A 16,470-nucleotide genomic window follows, 5' to 3' on the forward strand; every position below is an offset into this window, starting at 1 on the left:
GGGCGGGGCGGGGCGGGGGGCGCCCTCCCAGGGACTCGCGGCGCGCAGGCTGGGCGCTGAGCGTCAGTGTCCGCCCTGCAGCCCGCAGCGAACCCGCCGCGCCGCCGCCGTCCGCGCCCGCCCGTCCGCCCGCCCGCAGTCCGCCGCAGCCCGCCGCCTCGCCATGCCCAACTTCGCCGGCACCTGGAAGATGCGCAGCAGCGAGAATTTCGACGAGCTCCTCAAGGCGCTGGGTAAGCTGGCGCGGTCGGTGCGCGCCTACGAGGAGGAGCGGCCCCGAGGTGCCCCGGGCGCGCAGGGGTGGGCTCCGGGACCAGCGCAGGCGGGAGGGAGTCCCCGGGGCGGAAGCGAGGGCGAGGGCGAGGGCGAGGGGAGCGATCCAAGGCCACCCCGGCAGGAGCGGCGAGTGGAGCCCGGGAGCTGCGCGCCCTGCGAACAAACGTTTGCTGGAGGCTTGGCGCCTTCCCCGACGGTTCGGCCTCGTCTCGTGCTCGATCAGCGCGAGGGGAGATTCTTGCTGGAGTCCAAGGACGATGAGGGACTTTACATTTGGAGACTCAGTGTGAGATCAAGCCCTGCCACGAATTCACCGTGCTGCGCAGGGAAAGCCGCCTACCCTCCCTGAGCCTCAGTTTCTCCTCTCGAAACTCGGGGCGAGGGTTGGGGGGGAGCGGGTCTGTTTTGAGGTCCCCATCTATAGGCAGAGGGTTTGGGCAGCGGCGGCGGGCGCTGCGACCGAGCCCGTGGCGCAGCCCTCCTTCCCCGCGCAGGTGTGAACGCCATGCTGCGGAAAGTGGCGGTGGCGGCTGCGTCCAAGCCGCACGTGGAGATCCGCCAGGACGGGGATCAGTTCTACATCAAGACGTCCACCACGGTGCGCACCACCGAGATCAACTTCAAGGTCGGAGAAGGCTTCGAGGAGGAGACCGTGGACGGACGCAAGTGCAGGGTGAGGCCCCAGAGGCGGGCGGCGTTCCGGGGTCCCCTCCTCCCAGCGCCGATCGCTGCGGCCGGACGCGCCCCTGCCTCCCTTTGCAGCCGGTGGCGCGCTTTCCTTGCAAGGCCGTGCACTGGCGGTTTGCAGAGGGGATTCGCGCGAGCGGGTTTCCGCGGGCTCGGGAGAGGGTCCTCCCCAGCCCAGCCCCACCTACCCCAAGCCGCCGCCTCGGCGTTCACAGCTGCGCGTGGAGCGGCGGGGCCCTGGGCTGCGGCGTCCGCAGCGGGCGCGGGCGCGGGGCTGCGGGGGGCCGGGCCGCCGCCACGTCTCCTGTCGCAGGTGGAGCGGCAGCGGTCGCTCCCCACCCTCCTTCCCCGCTCCCCGCGCCCCAGGGGACGCCCCGGATCCAGTTTCAGCAGTCTTGTGGGCCAGCACCCCTCCCTCCCGCCCTCAGCCTGGTTTGTTGAAGGAAAGGCGGAGTCCTTCCCAAAGCGGGGCCAGTTCTGGCCGGTAGATGGACTGAGTGCCCTCTTAGTCCCCAAGAGCAAGAGTTTTGTGTTTGTAGGTATATCCGCCCCAGGGACGGACCGTGGACTGAAGTCAGCGGCTGCACATTCCTTTCTTCCAGGGGCAAAAACTGCGTTTGGTCGAATAGAATGAAGGGTCGGTCAGTGTGTATTTTGAGGGCAGGTGGAAAAATTGTCGCTCCTGCTCTCACTTATTTAAAAGGCGACAAAATGTCTCCCTCCCTTTCCCTGGCGTTCAAAACAAAGAAATACTAATAACGCTCCAGAAAGCGAGGAATTGAGTCTCCCCTTTCCTGAGGGGTGCCTGTCTGATCTGCAGAGTTGGGCGCCCTGGACACAGAACCTGGCCGCAGGGGTTGACCCCCATGGCAGTGTTTGGCCCACAGAATTGGCACGGCCAGAAAATGACGTCCTGGCTTGGAGCTGGCAGGCTCTGAGCCCCTCTTGACTGCACTGTTTGTAAAAAGAAAAGAGTGTGTTGGTGTAGTAAGAGTGACCGGGAGTCACAGGAAGCAGGCCTGGCCATCCACAGGGCTCAGCTGGGGACATGCAGCAGTGGCCACTGCTAGAGACCGTGGCTCTGATTAAAAAAAAAAAAAAAACAAAGGTTCATGCAGCAGCCTGGCAGATATCCGTTAGAAAGCAAGTGTGTGCACGCCCCGCATCGGCCCCCCAGCCCGAAGTCGAGGGCTGGGCTTTGTGCTGCCCCCCACGTCCAGTAGCATGAAGACCGTTGATCTGTTTTGTGTTTGAATGTTTTCAGAGGGGCGTAACCTGGAAGGTGGTGGTGTTTTTGTCCTCAGAGCCAGAGATACTCAGGTTTATCAGAGCAGTCTGCACATGGAAAGGAAGGGGTTATCCCAAAATCCATGCAGGGGAGAGGGCTCCTATCGCTGGCTACAGCGTGCTTGAAAATGTGGCATCTTAGCAGTTCTAGCATTGTATGGTTCTGGTGGGAAGCTTCTTGTCCTTAATATCCCAGTTGCTCGAAGGGATAGTCCTTTTGCACACAAACGAGTCACTGCGTGCTCTGAATTTTCTCCCTGGAGATGTGAAGCATGCCTAACGCCCTGCTGGTTCGGAGAGAGCGTGTGTGTGCGTGGGCAGGGGGGGATACGAGGTTTATTTATTCCCCATAAACCTGTGACCGGCCCTCCGAGTCTGGACTCCATAGGCTTCTGTGCCCTGCTGACAGGGACCATGTGTTGCTTCTCTGCACGGCAGGGACTGTCCGGTGCGCCCTGTCGTCTCTGCTCCCGCTGCCAAGACTGTAATTACTGTCACTAATGGTTTTCCTGCCTGCAGAGTTTGGCCACGTGGGAGAATGAGAACAAGATCCATTGCACACAAACTCTCCTCGAGGGGGACGGCCCCAAAACCTACTGGACCCGCGAGCTGGCCAACGACGAGCTCATCCTGGTGAGGTCCTGGGCCCCTGAGTCCACCCCGGAGGGTGCCATCCTCCCTCACCTGGAGAGCGGGACCCTGTTGGCCCTGCGTTAAAATTGGAGCAGAAAGCTTGAGGGGACAGTGGAGGTCACAGGCAGTCATTGTTCCGTGGTCGAGAGGGGCGTGGCTCAGGGGCAAAGCAAGGCTTTGACAGGCTGCAGCATCCCCACTGTGCGTCCCCGTGGCGACTCCGTGGCTCGCTCTAGCCGGCCTCCCTTCCCGCTAGGCCAGAGTGCATGGGCTCTGGGAGGCCCCAGGGGTTTTCACTCTGCAGAGGGATTTTTTCCCCTTCTCGTTGCCCATTTTGCTGCCACGGAAAGATTTTAGGAATTTTAGCACGTCAGCACTGAGAGCCTCAGAGAGCCTTTTTACCCCTAGACTTACCAACTGCAGGGGCCTTCAGGAGCCAGATAAGTCCTGCAGCTGCAGGAAAGTTCTGCATGTCCCGTGTTGTGGGGCTGGGGCCTTAGAACAGGGAGGGGTCTCTGTGTCCTGCAGTGTGGGGCTGGGGCCTTAGAACAGGGAGGGGTCTCTGTGTCCTGCAGTGTGGGGCTGGGGCCTTAGAACAGGGAAGGGTGGGCTCTCCCTTCAAGGTGCTCAGATTAAAACATTTTAAACAATCCTGGCCACACAAACTTTACCTGGTGAGGCCAATTTAGAAACCCCCACAGTTTAATCACACACCACCCCGTCCTTTATTTTAGGTTTTGGGGCAAAGGAAGTCTGGGAGGACAAGGGAGGCTCAGTCACTCTTCCTATGTATTTCGAATAGACTGGGCTTTCCTTGCCACAACCCTGCCTGCAGCAGACACACACACACACACACACACATGTGCGCGCATATGCAGACACACATGCAGACACACATGTACACACATGCACACGCACGTACACACATGCGCACATGCATGCTCACACGCGCACACACACACACACCAAGGAAAGGGAAGAGCTCTGTGGGTAACCCGGAAATGCTATCCTTTGTTCTCCATGAGGCTTGTTGTTACCATCTCCCCTCTAAGACCGCCCGCCTGCCCCACCTTAGCGACATCACCCTGCAGTGTTGGGGAGGGAGCCGGCAGAGTGGGGCGTGGGCCGGCCATGCTGCGCGATCGGGGTGTGGCCCTTCCCTTTCCAGGCTGTGGAATGAGGGCTGCCGCTAAAGTCTGATCCCCGGGTGGGTTGCTCTCAGCCCTGAAATTGCATGTTGATCCCGTGAGCAGACCCTGAAGGGAGTGGTGTCTGTTACCTAGCTGAGGCTGCTTGATCTCTGTCTCTCCTCTTGCCCTTCCCTGCCCTGATTTCGAGTCCCTTCTGCTTCCGTAGAGAAGGGACTGGCTTCCTTTGCAACCTGGTGAATGCCATTTCCAGGGAAGGAATACTTGGGGTTGGAGGAGCACTTTGAGGCTGAGACATGGATTTAGGAGAAAAAGGGACAAAAAGGTTCCCTGGTACCCGAGTCAGCAAAGCTCTCGGTTCTGAGCGTGGCTGAGGGTCGAGTGCTCGGTTTGCTCCGTGAGAAAGTGTGATTTTATTAACCTTGTAATCCCCGAGCAGCCAGAGCCCGTTCTGCGGCAAGGACTCCACGACTTCCAACCCGCTCCCACCCCCAGCTCCCCCGTGCATCCTTCCCTGGCTCATCGGACAGGACAGGCCTCAAAGGGAGCATTAATTCTTGGCATTGGAGACCTGATATATGGGCTTTTGTTTCAAGGGTTGTTATCGTTAATAAATCCAAAACGCAGGAGATGCTGTCTCCTTATAACAAGAGGCAAATTAGCCTAGTTAAGTTGAAATACGCTCTCCCAGTGCCAACAGTAAATTGTCCCCCGGGGGCTGTAAGTTGCCTTCTGTGGAAACGGGAGGGTCCTCCCTCAAGCCACTCTGGAACATTCTAGAGTTTCTTCCAGGAACCTCTCAGCATGGGTGCCGGCTGAGAAGGACACTTCAGATGTGGTTGGAAATGTGATTTCTTGTCGGCCTGGGGGACCTGGGGGAGGTGTCAGGTACGAGGGCAGTTACAGCGATGGAGAGTACAACCCCACACGCTCCGTGTCGGCAGAGCTGAGAGGTCGGCACACCTAGAGGCGAATTTTGGTGGGAAGCCCTGCCCCCTGCCCCCTTCTCCGCAGACAGAGGTGCTCCGAGCAGGGACACGTGAGCCCGTGTGACCAGGAGCCCCCACCTGGAAAAGAAGCTGGGGATGGGTGTTTGCTTCCGGAGGGTCACTCATGACTGGTGTTTCCCCAAGACACACGTTGGGATAATGTCCTAGCACGTGCTCCCTGAGAGCCTCCCACGGCCAGCCGACAGGCTGGGCGAGAAGCGGAAGGTCCAGGTCCATCCAGGCTCCCAGCCTCTCCGGGGCCTCGAGCGCCCTTGAGAATCTGAGAGCGAGGGACGCGCTACAGAGAAGTGGATCGGCACGCATGCCCGCGTCGGGACTGCAGACTGCAGGGTTCTCGACCTTCAGTTTTGTGTGTCCCCGTTCCGACTGCCCGGGGGAGCCCCGGAGAGCGGCCCGGGCATAACGGCCGGTCTGGGGAGAGTGAAGGTGGTTTCCTTGTAGGGGAGCCCACCTCAGGGGCCACAAGAGAAGCCTCCGTGTGGGGAGTGGTTTGTGGCCACCGCACAGCACACACACACACACAGACCCACCGCACCGCACACAGACAGACAAAGGGCCATAGCGTTTGAACCGGGAAGAGCCTTTGGGATCACACTGCTCCGTTCCAGCCCTGCCTGGAGCCCCCTCCCCTCCACTCTGCTCCAACCAGAGAGGAAGGGCCGTGCCCCCTCCCCCGCTGTCTGCTGCACAGCTGGGTCTGGAGGCTGGTGCTGTCCCTTTGCAGCTCAGACCCGTTTTCCAGTCTGCAGGTGACTTGGGGGCGGGCAGCCGTGCTCTGCAGCGCCGTCCCGTCTGGCTGGCCAGCGTACGACCCCTGGGCTCCGGCCACCCAGGCCCTTTGCTCTCCTGAAGTCATTTGAAGAGACAGAACCACCTCCGAAATGTCCAATGGGACATCTCCCCTTCAGTTTCATTTTTCAACCCAAACGTTCCTTACGTCATTATTCACGGGCTCCAGAAACAAAGGAAAGCAGCATATAATTCCACACCCCAGTTGCCTCTCTGCCCGTGTGGAGCTCAAGGGAGGAAAAAAAGAAAAGAAAAAAAAAAAAAAGACCTTAGCAGTTCGCGTGAGCACATGGCACAGGAAATTGAACGTCTGTTACAAAGGGTTTTTAACAGGGCAGTAAACGGCCTTATTAGCGATGTGCCTTAAACGTATTTGCACAAGCATCTGCTGATTGTGTCTCCTTCTCTGCAGACGTTCGGCGCCGATGACGTGGTCTGCACGAGAATTTACGTTCGGGAGTGAAGGTGGCGGCTTGCCCCTACTTTGGGAGTGGGATGCATGTTCCCCTGAGAAATGGCATAGGTCTGAGCTGCCAGTGGACCCCCCCTTACCCCATAGTGACGTTAGGTGACCCCCTTTCCCCCGTGACGGTGTTGTAGGGTTTCCCCCAAGGCCTCTGTACCCCGAGTCCCTGGCGCTCCGTAGTCCGGCCTCTGCATGGTTCGTCTGTCATTAAACTGGTGGCCACACCGCACGGCTGTTCCTTTCTTTGAGCTGCGTCTTCAGTTGCGGCCTGGGGTCGTCGTGTACCTGCCGTCCTTCGCAGTGCGCTGGGCCGTGTGGTGCCTTCAGCCCGCTGCTGGGGACCCGGGCGCGGAGCACGCAGCAGGGGAGGCAGGCCGGGCTCGCTCCAGCTGGATGGAGACCGCAGATCCAGGTGTCTGGACCTCACAGGGTTGTTTCCTCATGGAATCAGTCTGTGTCGTGGTGGCTCCTGGCAGGAAAGGGGGGGGCAGGTTCAGAGGTTGATTGAGGGGAGCCCAGAATAAAGGGACTATTTACACAAGCACTTACCGGGACAGGATGAAGGGAATCAGTGAAGGATGGGGTGGCCCTCTGCCTAGCAACAGAGGAACCATTGCTCCCCTACGCCTGCAGACAGAAGGGGCAGAGGGGTCACCAGACCAGAAGAGCTATAGCCTGGGAGGGAGGCCACCATGCAGGAGCTGTGGCAGGACATGGAGGAAGGTAGCCACTGTCTGCACCATGGCCCCAATGTACGTGGGGGGTGGGGTGGGGGTGGGGTGGGGGTGGGGTGGGGGTGGGGTTTGGTTTGGAACTGCGGGGTTAAGTATACTGACCTCCCAGCTTTCGATCTCTGATCTTCCTGGACTGCCCACTGTCCAAACCCAGGTGGAACGTAGGGGGCAGTGAGTCACCCCCCCCCCCGGACGTAGCCAGGGGCAGAGTGGGTCTGAACATGTAAGTGGACAATACTGCACAGCTGCCAGGTCTTACATTTTAACATCAGGAGATTTCACATGAAAATCTGGATTTCCGTTTCCTTAGGAGAAAAATTGGGAAAATCCCGCAGGGTTAACAGCAGACAGTGCCCCCCTTCTGAAGTGGGCCCCGCCACTGTCCCTGCCCTCATTGACTCTGTTTCCTGGCTTCGTGGGCACCTCTCCTTGCTCCCCTAGGCACATGGGCCCTTGGCAAAGCCAGGCTAGAGTTAGCTGCCCAGCATGTACGGGCACGGGCGAGGCCAGGAGCAGGTGGCCCTCCAAGAGCTCACAGTCTCACGGGGCGGACATCTAAGGCCACTACCTGAGAGCAATGAGGGCACACGTACCTAGATCTTCACACCTCTGAAGTCCAGGGCCGCACTTTGCTCTTGAGGGCCCTCGGCCCCTCCCAAATACTCTGCAGTATACATGGAACGGTGGGGAGGGGGTCTCTGCTGAATCTGGAATCCAGCCTGCTTGTTGGGGCTCTGTGGACTGCCTGTCGTCCTGCCCCCCGCGAAAGCATCAACAGCTCTGTTAACAGCCCTGTTTCTCAGTCCCAAAGCCACGGGGCACTGACCTATCAGAGCGGCTGGATTATGGGTCACAGTAGAAGAAAGTCTGACAGTGGGCTATACACACTGCGCAGGACCCTGAGTGACCTCCGCTGGTCTCCAGAACTTCTCCAAGCCCTTCATGAAAACAGCCCCAGTGCCACTAGGACAGTGGGTACAGACACCGGGCCCTTCCCTCCATTTTGTTCTTTGCTAGAAACCGCTAAGTGCACACTCAGTACCCTACCCTGCAGCTTCATACGGCAGAGAGCGAGTGCTGGACGCGTTGCCTGATGGCTCCCTGGAGGAGGCGGTTGCACGGGCCTGTAAGGATGGGGAGCACCTGGACTGGTTTGCAGTGGGGAGGGGGCAATGTGGAGGGCCAGCCTGCGTGCGGGTATGCTAGACCTGCCTGAGGCAAGTGAAGGGACCAGCTGGCCACCAAGAGAAGGTGTGAAGGGCAGGTCATGGCACAGGGACAAGGGCTGGTGCACCCGGACTCCACCCACGGGTGCCGGTGTCCTCACTGGATGGACTGAGCAGGGCCCCAGACATCTTGGCGGACACCCTTCCTGGCTCCTGCTGCTGCCGGGTCTTCTGCAGGCCCTGCCCCCCACAGGGCAGGCGCAGGCTCCTGGTTGAAGGGAGGATGTGAGAGGACCTTGCCCTTTCCCGACTCCGGCAATTCACCCATCTCCATCACGTTCATTAGGACGGGTCAGATGGGGGCACACATGTTGTCTTTTTTTGGCGGGGGGGAGAGCCAGGGGGAGAATGTCCCGCGGACTCCGCGCCCAGCGTAGAGCCAGAGGTGGGGCTCCATCTCCCCACCCTGACATCATGACCTGGGTGTAAATCAAGGGTGGGAGACTTACGGACTGAGGCACGAGGCGCCTCTCCCTCTCGTCAGCCTGGAGACTTCCAGCTCTCGCCCTCATGTCAGACAGGCCAGAGCCGGTGCATTGGGATGGCGACATGGGGTAACAGCATCACAGCTGGTTCACCGAGAACATCGGCTGTAGCCTGTTTCTCTTAAATCCTGGTCCATTGTCGTTTTCCAGAACGAGTCACGTTTCCCATTTGTCTAGAACACCGTGAAGGGACGCGAGGGCTCCCTGGAACCCAGTCTGGGGATGCTGGCTACAATCTGCAGCATGCACACATAATTTACACACGTATGTAGGAGGTCATGGTCATCAGCGTGACCTTGCTAGAACACCGCCCGGCTGTCCCTGCGGTCTAGCTCAGGGAGGTCAAACTCCGCCTGGCATTCAAGGCCTCTCAGGGCACAACAAAAGAGATGAGGGCCGCCTCCTGGGCACACCTCCAGGCCGCAAGTGCTAGAAACCCAGACACGGCTGGCTCAGCTGCGTGGCGACGCGGCTGAACCTCGAAGACAAATATTTTACGCGAGACCCCATTCATATTGTAACATCCTTCTCGTCACCACGGCCGCCAGCGCGGAGTAAACAGCAGGATGTGATCGGAGTCCATGTGGGGTAACAAGCTTGCAAAGGCAGCCCGCACACCACCAACCTGAGCCCAGCCATGCCTTCCAGAGACGTCAGCCCACGAGGAGTGCGCTCCAGGGATCGTCCCTTCTTGGTGCCTTTACCGAAACCTCCCATTGGTGCCGGCGAAGTCCTCAATCCTGTCGAAAACATCCCTCGCATCTAATGTCTAGGAAACACTGGGCCCTGAGATGACAGAAATGCAGTATGTCGTTGGGTGAAAACTAGTCTTCGTGAAGTCTCCTAAGAGTCCGTTCCGCGCAGCCCAGAGTGCAGCTGAAACCCCCTTTGCACACTCTGAAATTGGACAGACCCCGTGCTTACCCCAAGCCATCAGAGCCCCTCTGCTTTTAAGCATCCCCAGTGTGGACGACTAACTCCTAGGAAATGAGTCCCCCAGGTCAGTGTGCAGATGCTTGTCAAGATCGGGGGTTTCCTCTCTACAGTGCTCCCCCGCCTTTTTTTAATGCGTAGAAAATTTCATGGGGCGCCTGGGTGGCACAGCAGTTAAGCGTCTGCCTTCGGCTCAGGGCGTGATCCCGGCGTTGCGGGATCGAGCCCCACATCAGGCTCTTCCGCTATGAGCCTGCTTCTTCCTCTCCCACTCCCCCTGCTTGTGTTCCCTCTCTCGCTGGCTGTCTCTATCTCTGTCGAATAAATAAATAAAATCTTTAAAAAAAGAAAGAAAGAAAGAAAGAAAGAAAGAAAGAAAGAAAGAAAGAAAGAAAGAAAGAAAATTTCAAGCATGCAGCACAGTAGAGAGAATAGTGTAATCGTTCCCCGTGCACCCACCACCCAGCTTCCACAACCTTTGATGCCAACCTTGTTTCATTGCTTTGAAGCAAACCCTAGACATTTTATGATTTCACCTATAAATATTTCAGTGTATGTCTCTAAAAGTTGTCAATTACCTTAAAAATAACCACGATGATCATACCTTCAAGATTAAAAGTAATTCCTAATAACATCAAATATCCTGTCACTATTCAGATTTTCCTGATTGTCTCATAACCTCCTGACCGTTCAAGTCAAGCTTGGAAATGACCACACTCTGTGATTGGTTGGTCTTTCTTTTAAGTCTCTTTTGATCTGTAAGTTCCCCTCGACCTCATTTCATTTTTTAGGTGTATTTGTTGGAGAGACTGGTCGTTTGTCCTGTGAGGTTTCTCGCCGTCTGGATTTTGACGATTACACGTCCACCGTGTGTTGTTCGCTGTACCTGTTGTAGATTGGTCGTTGCGTCTAGAGGTTCCGCCAGATGCAGGTCTGGTTTTCCTGGCGAGCACACGGCAGCGGTGGTCTGCTGCGTTTCCCTAGAGGACTCGGTACGTCTGGTTCCTCTCTTTCTGTGATGCGGCAGCCGCTGGTGGTCGCTGCCTCGAGCCGTGGTTTCACTAGAGGTTAAACCGCGGGACGTTCTCATCTTCTCATGTCTTCGTTAACGAGCTGGAATCCTTCCAGAAGACGTTACCCCCCCCCTGCCCCCGTGGTCATCCTGAGCCACAGCTTAAGTAGGAAAAGCAGAATGAGTGTTTGATTCTTCCCTGTATTTACTAGTTTTCAAAGTAGTAAGTTGGTTCTCCTGGCATTCTTCAAAGGCAATCAAGGCATTTTGGTTTTTTTTTAATCTTTTCCTGTGTAGAGTGTCACTGTGCATTCGTAGATTGAAGCATATTTGCCTTTCACTTCACTGCCGTTGCTGTCCTTACGGGAGCCAGAGGGGGCCCATCTTTGGGCAGGGGGAGCCTCTCGGAATTCACTCTGAAGCCTTTTGTAGGACCCCAGTTGTTTTTGACAACTTCCTCGCCATGGGGGTGACAAGATGCCCCGAGTTCGAGTTCGGTCGGCACATTTCCTGCTTCAGCCCTGGAGCCGGCAGTTTGTCCAAGGAGCACGACCCCGGGGCCAGGAGAGGGGTCTACTTCTGACCCTAAGATAGAAGCCAGAGATTTAGGGCCCAAGAGGCAGGCCACACACAAAAGAACTGCTCTGGGCGCGCCTGGGTGGCTCAGGTCAGGATCCCAGGGTCCTGGGATTGAGTCCCACGCCAGGCTCCGAGTCTGCTTCTCCCTCTGCCTGCCGCTCCCCCTACTTGTGCTATCTCTCTATCTCTGTTGCTATCTCTGTCTCTCTTAAATAAATAAAAAAAATCTTCAACACACACACACACACACACACACACACACACACACACGAGCTACTCTGTCCTCTGTTCCCTTTGTCTTGCCCAAGACGACGCTAACAACATTCAGATGTTACCAACACTGTGGGCGGCTGGTTCTCTTCCCCTTTACGCAGAAACCTGAGCAGTTTCCGACCGGCCCCTCGGTGGCAGGGGACTGGGTGGAGGCAGCGGGCTGGGAAACCTTTGTGGGCCGCTCAGCACTACGCTCAAGGGCAGCTGCTTCCAGAGGACGTGACTTGATGGACAGGGGTCACTTCCAATCAAGCTCTCTTTCCTCGTGGAGGCAGGCTTAACGGTCCACTGCTTAGTAAGAATAGTGAGCACAGTTCCCGGGCAAAGAGCAAATTCTCACAAGGGTTCTGCAAACATGACGTGTTCTGTCTCTGACAGCTGGGGAATTTATCTTTCTGGGAAAGCTACCTACAGCACTTGAAGAAATTTACTTAATAAAAAAAAATAGATGACAGCCACAATTATATAATTCCGCTGGTTCCACAAGAAAGGAAGACTCATCAATTATGGTGAATGAAGGGGAGGGCCTTGGGGTGCTCCTGAGGCGGGATTTGACCAGGTCCTCAGAGCAGTTGTGCTCCGGGGAAGCGGGATTTCAGGATGCCAGGATAAAGCAACATTCGCTTCAGAAACAGTGTGTAGGAAATATTTATGGAGTCATGAACTCTTGCCAAGAATGTAATGAAAAGTGAAAACTCTGAGAAAGTTCGAGAAAAAAAATCCAGTTCTCAGAAACGCATGGAATAGTTGACATTGGATTTTCTTCTCTTCTCTCCTATGAGGAATAGGTTCAGAAAAATATTAAGTTCCTTTTCACCATCTTTTAAAGAAATAAACATGTGGCATGATTCGATGCCATGAGCACGTCGGGGAATAGAGCTGGAGACCCTGACTCTGCCCCTGACCTGCCCCGAGATCCTGACCTGTCTGCACCCCGCCCTGGGCCTCTCACCAGCCCTCCGCGCAAAGCAGGGGACAGAGGCTGGACGGGCTGCCTGCCTCGAGAAGGAGAGCCCACGGCGTCCACCCACGGTGGGGGGGATGGTCACGTCGACCACGATAACCATGGAATTCTCTCCGGCCGTGTAACAGAATGAGGTAGTCATACGTGCACTGGTGTGGAAAGGTGCTCGAGAGATGTGAAGTTTAACAAAAAACGACTGATGATGATCTTGTTTCGTGGGAAAAAATAAAATCTATATGGTCTGCTCTTTCCAGGAAAAGCACAAAACCCCGGATGACACACAGCAAACTGTTAACAGCAGTTCCCTCTGAGGACTGGCTGTGTTGACTCATTATTTCTGTATTGTTGGAAGTCATTTAGGACGGGCATGTATTGCTTTCGAAATTTAAAACACATTTTCATTTAAAAAGTGAGAGAGTCTGCTCCCCTAGGTTTGGGCTGGAGCCCGTGAGTCTGAATTTTGGCGAAATTTTTTGTTCCCCAAGTGATTTCCGACCGACCACCTGAGCCAGTGGTCCCAGAGCCGTGCACGAGGCTCAGAGCGGTGAAGTCCGAGGGCGTCGCGGCGGGTGGGTGGCAGAGCCGGTATCACACCCCCAGGCGGCCTCAGCCCGGAGCCAGGGCATCTCCCGCAGCGTCAGCCGTCAGGGACGAGCAGTAGTTTCCTCACGAGGATCATCGAGCATTGCGTTTGTGGTTTAATGGTATCAAATAGCTTCTCATGGAAAAGGAGGCCAGAGAAGGCACGCCCGTAAGCGACTAGGGGCTCGCTGTGCTCCAGGTCCCGCCCGAAGCTCTGTTTGCAGCCTAGCTTTTCACCCTGCAGGAAGCCAGCCACGGAGGTACTGTTTTCACCCCCATTCTCCAGTTGATCAAACTGTGGCTCAGAGAGATTAAATAACATTGCCCCAAATGAATCCGAGTTCGTAGCGGGATGGAGCCCAGGTCTCCCACTGAAGAGAAGCAGACGAAGAGCAGGGACGTGGGGAGAGAGGGACAGAGAAGTGAGCGTGCTCCCCGAGTCTCCATGGGGCTCCTGTTTCTCAGGGCTGTCATCGCCCTGCATCGCGGGGTCCTGGGGGCCTTCCCGCCCAGCCCGGCACTGCCGGGCCGCCAGCCAGCCTCCCGCCCTCCCTCCCAGAGTGCATTTCCTTTGCCTGCATTGATAGGTATCCAGTTTCACCAAAGGCCCCCAACCCCTGGATCTGGTTTTGATCAGGGGCTCCTGCGGAGCCCTGGAGCGATGGCCTGGCAGGCCTCCGTGAGGCCCGGATGGAGCCCAGCCACCTTCTCTTCCCCAGAGGTCTCCTGGAGAAGGGCGCTTGTTCCTAGCACTCTGGCCCTGGGTGGTGGCCCTCTGGATGCCCCATGCAAGGCCCCTTCCCTTGGGCAATGTCGCCAAAGGCTGGGTGAGGTGAGACAGAAGACACTCGGGATCAGGCCAACAGCCTCTCCTTACCGAAGAGGAGGGCTCACATTCCTCTGTGACCGTCCCACTATCGTACAACCGCAGATCTCACCTGCGTCTTCTCCTCCCCGCCTGGAAGGGCAGCGTGGCCGCACCTGCTGTTCTCATGGAGCCTGTCTCAAGCCGGACGAGATAGGTAAGGAATCACAACCGAAAAACCGTGTGACCACGTCTGAGGCAGAGGCCGTAATTCTGTGGGCACATGAGGAGCTTATGATTTATCCCAGCCAGTTCTTGGAGGAGCAGGCATTTGAACTAGGATACGAAGGGTGAGGAGGGGCTCTCCAGGCAGTACTGAAGCATCGGGAAAAGGAAAGTGTGGTTGACTTTGCAAATGCCAGCAGTACTCCACATGGCCACCTCTGTGTGGATTAGATAAAGGTACCCCCTTCAGGGCAGACACAGAAGGTATCCCATCCCATTTGTGCAGTGCACAAACTGTGCAACTGTACTAGTGGCCCTGGGGCCATGGCAGCTAAATTTTGTTTGACTTTCTCATTTTCCTCTCCCCTTCTGGTTATGGGATCCCCCCACCCTTTTTTAATGAACTGATTCTACATGGTTACAGTGAGGCTAACTCCTAACCCCAACGTGGGGTCAGGATTTGATTCAGTCGTAGCCGGTCAGAATACCCCGTCTTCATGGCTGCAGCGATTGGTTCTGGGAAGGGCATGTGATTCACGCTAGGTCAATCAGACCCCTCTTTGGGACTACAGTCCCTGTGTTCAGGGAAGAGATGCCCTCTTTTGGCTGCGTTTGCTGGGTCTGAGCGCTAGTTACGCCTCGAGCTTTTGAGCCATGGGTGCTACTTTTGGAGACAGCTTGAAAATGAAGCCAATACGGAAAAATACACAGCTGAGAAATCAAGAGAAAGAGAATTCTGGTATTGTTTGATATTCTTTAAGCTCACTCCTGGAACATTCCAGTTACAAGAACCCGTAATTTCCCTTTTTGTTTAATCTAGTTTGAGTTTTTATGCCTACAATCAAAAGAACTAACCATTATGGAAAGAATTGCTGGGATTCAAGCCAGTGGACACAGAGCCTTCCATGCTTTGAAAAACCAAACCAAGAGAGCTCTGACTGGGGGCCTCGACGGTTTCTAAATCAAGAGCTGGGGATGAGAACGGGGGCACAGGGACCAGATGGACTCCACTCAAAGCCTTTCCCAGGTGGCATGTCCCTGTGTGCTCAGTGCCGCCTGGGAGCCACGTGGGGCCAGGCAGCTGGGGCGTGGGCTTGCTACTCCACCCACATGGGGCCAAGCCTCCGCGGAGGGGCCGGTGTCTGAGCTCGGGCGGCAGCAGGGCCCGGCCGTCCGGGGAGGGCCCGCAGGGGACGGCTGCCTAGTGAGTTGGCAGGAAGAATGTGTTCGGTGAGCTCCTGGGGAATCTGACGGGACTCATTTCACATCATGCAATCCACTCTCACGTCCCTGGGCCTTTGTCTGTGCTGATCCCTCAGCCTGGGACGCCCTCCCCACTTTGTCCACCTGGCAAACTTCTAGTCTGCCTTTGAAATTCGGCTCAAGGCCTGCCACTTTGGTAAAGCTTCTGGGGCGGTTGTAACACACGGCGGCAGGCTTCCCGCCTCTCCTCCCGGCGGAAGGGTACTGCTGTCCCCACGACTTGCATCTGGTTGGTCTTACGACTCTGACTCTGACCAGTGTGTCTTCTGAGGATCGGTCATAAAAAGCCATGCGGCATCCATCTCAGTCACTTGGGGCACTCATTCTCGAGCCCCTGAGACATCGCGTAGGACGTCCAAGACCACGACGCTGGAGGCCCCCGGAGCCCCTCGGGTTGGCAGCTGAGCCCACTCCTCGGCCAGCCCGGCGCAGACAGCCAGCGGGTCCCCAGGCGTCACAGAACAGGAGGGATGCAGCCCCACCGTGCCCGGTCCAGGCTGCTGACACCCAGCTCTGGAGCGAGAGCGAACTGGAACCCGTCCTTGACTCCTCCTGCAAACGTCCGTGCCTTTTCCTCTGGTTTTCTGTTTTCCCCAGAGGTCCTCGTGCATCCCTGAGGCAGAGCCCTGGCCACATGGGCTGTGATTGTCTTATCGGCTAGACGAGGAGGTCCTGGGGAGAGAGGGGCTTGGGGGGGACGTGTCTCCATCTCCATATTTCCATGCCCGGGAACAGCACGCACGAGGCATTCGCAGAGGGAGAGGGAGAGACAATGGCCAGGGAATCCCTCTGCAGGCCCAGCTGTCACGGTAGCCAGATGACCACTGAAGTCCCTATGGGCGCAGATGACCCTCTAGGCTGGAGGTCACGGTGAGGTCCACGGCAAGGGTGATGGAAAATGAAGCCATGGAGGTAAATGCCAGTGTCAGGCTCCTTCCGTCTGCACCAGCCACGGGCAGCATCAGCCCCAGGGGCTGGAGAGGGGTTGAGCCTCAGCGTGGGCGGAGTGGCCTCTGCCGTATGGTGAGGACAGATGTGGCCAGGAGCCCTGCCTGGGACACTTCCTGGGAGTGTCCCCTTAGAAATGGAGGCA

General features: G+C 56.9%; 1 protein-coding gene and 2 long non-coding RNA genes across 4 annotated transcripts; 2 read left to right on the plus strand and 1 right to left on the minus strand.

Annotated features, from left to right (window-relative positions):
• Positions 1-81: 81 nt before the first annotated feature.
• Positions 82-6,525, plus strand: CRABP1 (cellular retinoic acid binding protein 1). Its single transcript, XM_026510634.4, has 4 exons — positions 82-233; positions 771-949; positions 2,770-2,883; positions 6,243-6,525. The coding sequence occupies exons 1-4, from the start codon at positions 164-166 to the stop codon at positions 6,291-6,293; spliced, it is 414 nt and encodes a 137-aa protein (XP_026366419.1). The 5' UTR covers positions 82-163; the 3' UTR covers positions 6,294-6,525.
• On the minus strand, positions 6,511-11,710 carry LOC130541927 (uncharacterized). Of its 2 annotated transcripts, XR_008956034.1 has the most exons (4): positions 8,706-11,710; positions 7,133-7,335; positions 6,846-6,923; positions 6,511-6,765 (listed from the first exon to the last, which is right to left on the minus strand). It is a non-coding gene; the product is annotated as an uncharacterized LOC130541927 (long non-coding RNA). The 2 variants fall into 2 exon arrangements; XR_008956033.1 differs by having other exon boundaries at positions 7,133-11,710.
• Positions 11,711-13,235: 1,525 nt separating this feature from the next.
• On the plus strand, positions 13,236-16,057 carry LOC130541965 (uncharacterized). Its single transcript, XR_008956129.1, has 3 exons — positions 13,236-13,344; positions 14,016-14,106; positions 14,935-16,057. It is a non-coding gene; the product is annotated as an uncharacterized LOC130541965 (long non-coding RNA).
• Positions 16,058-16,470: the final 413 nt, after the last annotated feature.

Source organism: Ursus arctos, unplaced genomic scaffold (genome assembly GCF_023065955.2).
Source record: "Ursus arctos isolate Adak ecotype North America unplaced genomic scaffold, UrsArc2.0 scaffold_28, whole genome shotgun sequence".
In the NCBI taxonomy this organism is placed as follows: Eukaryota; Metazoa; Chordata; class Mammalia; order Carnivora; family Ursidae; genus Ursus; species Ursus arctos.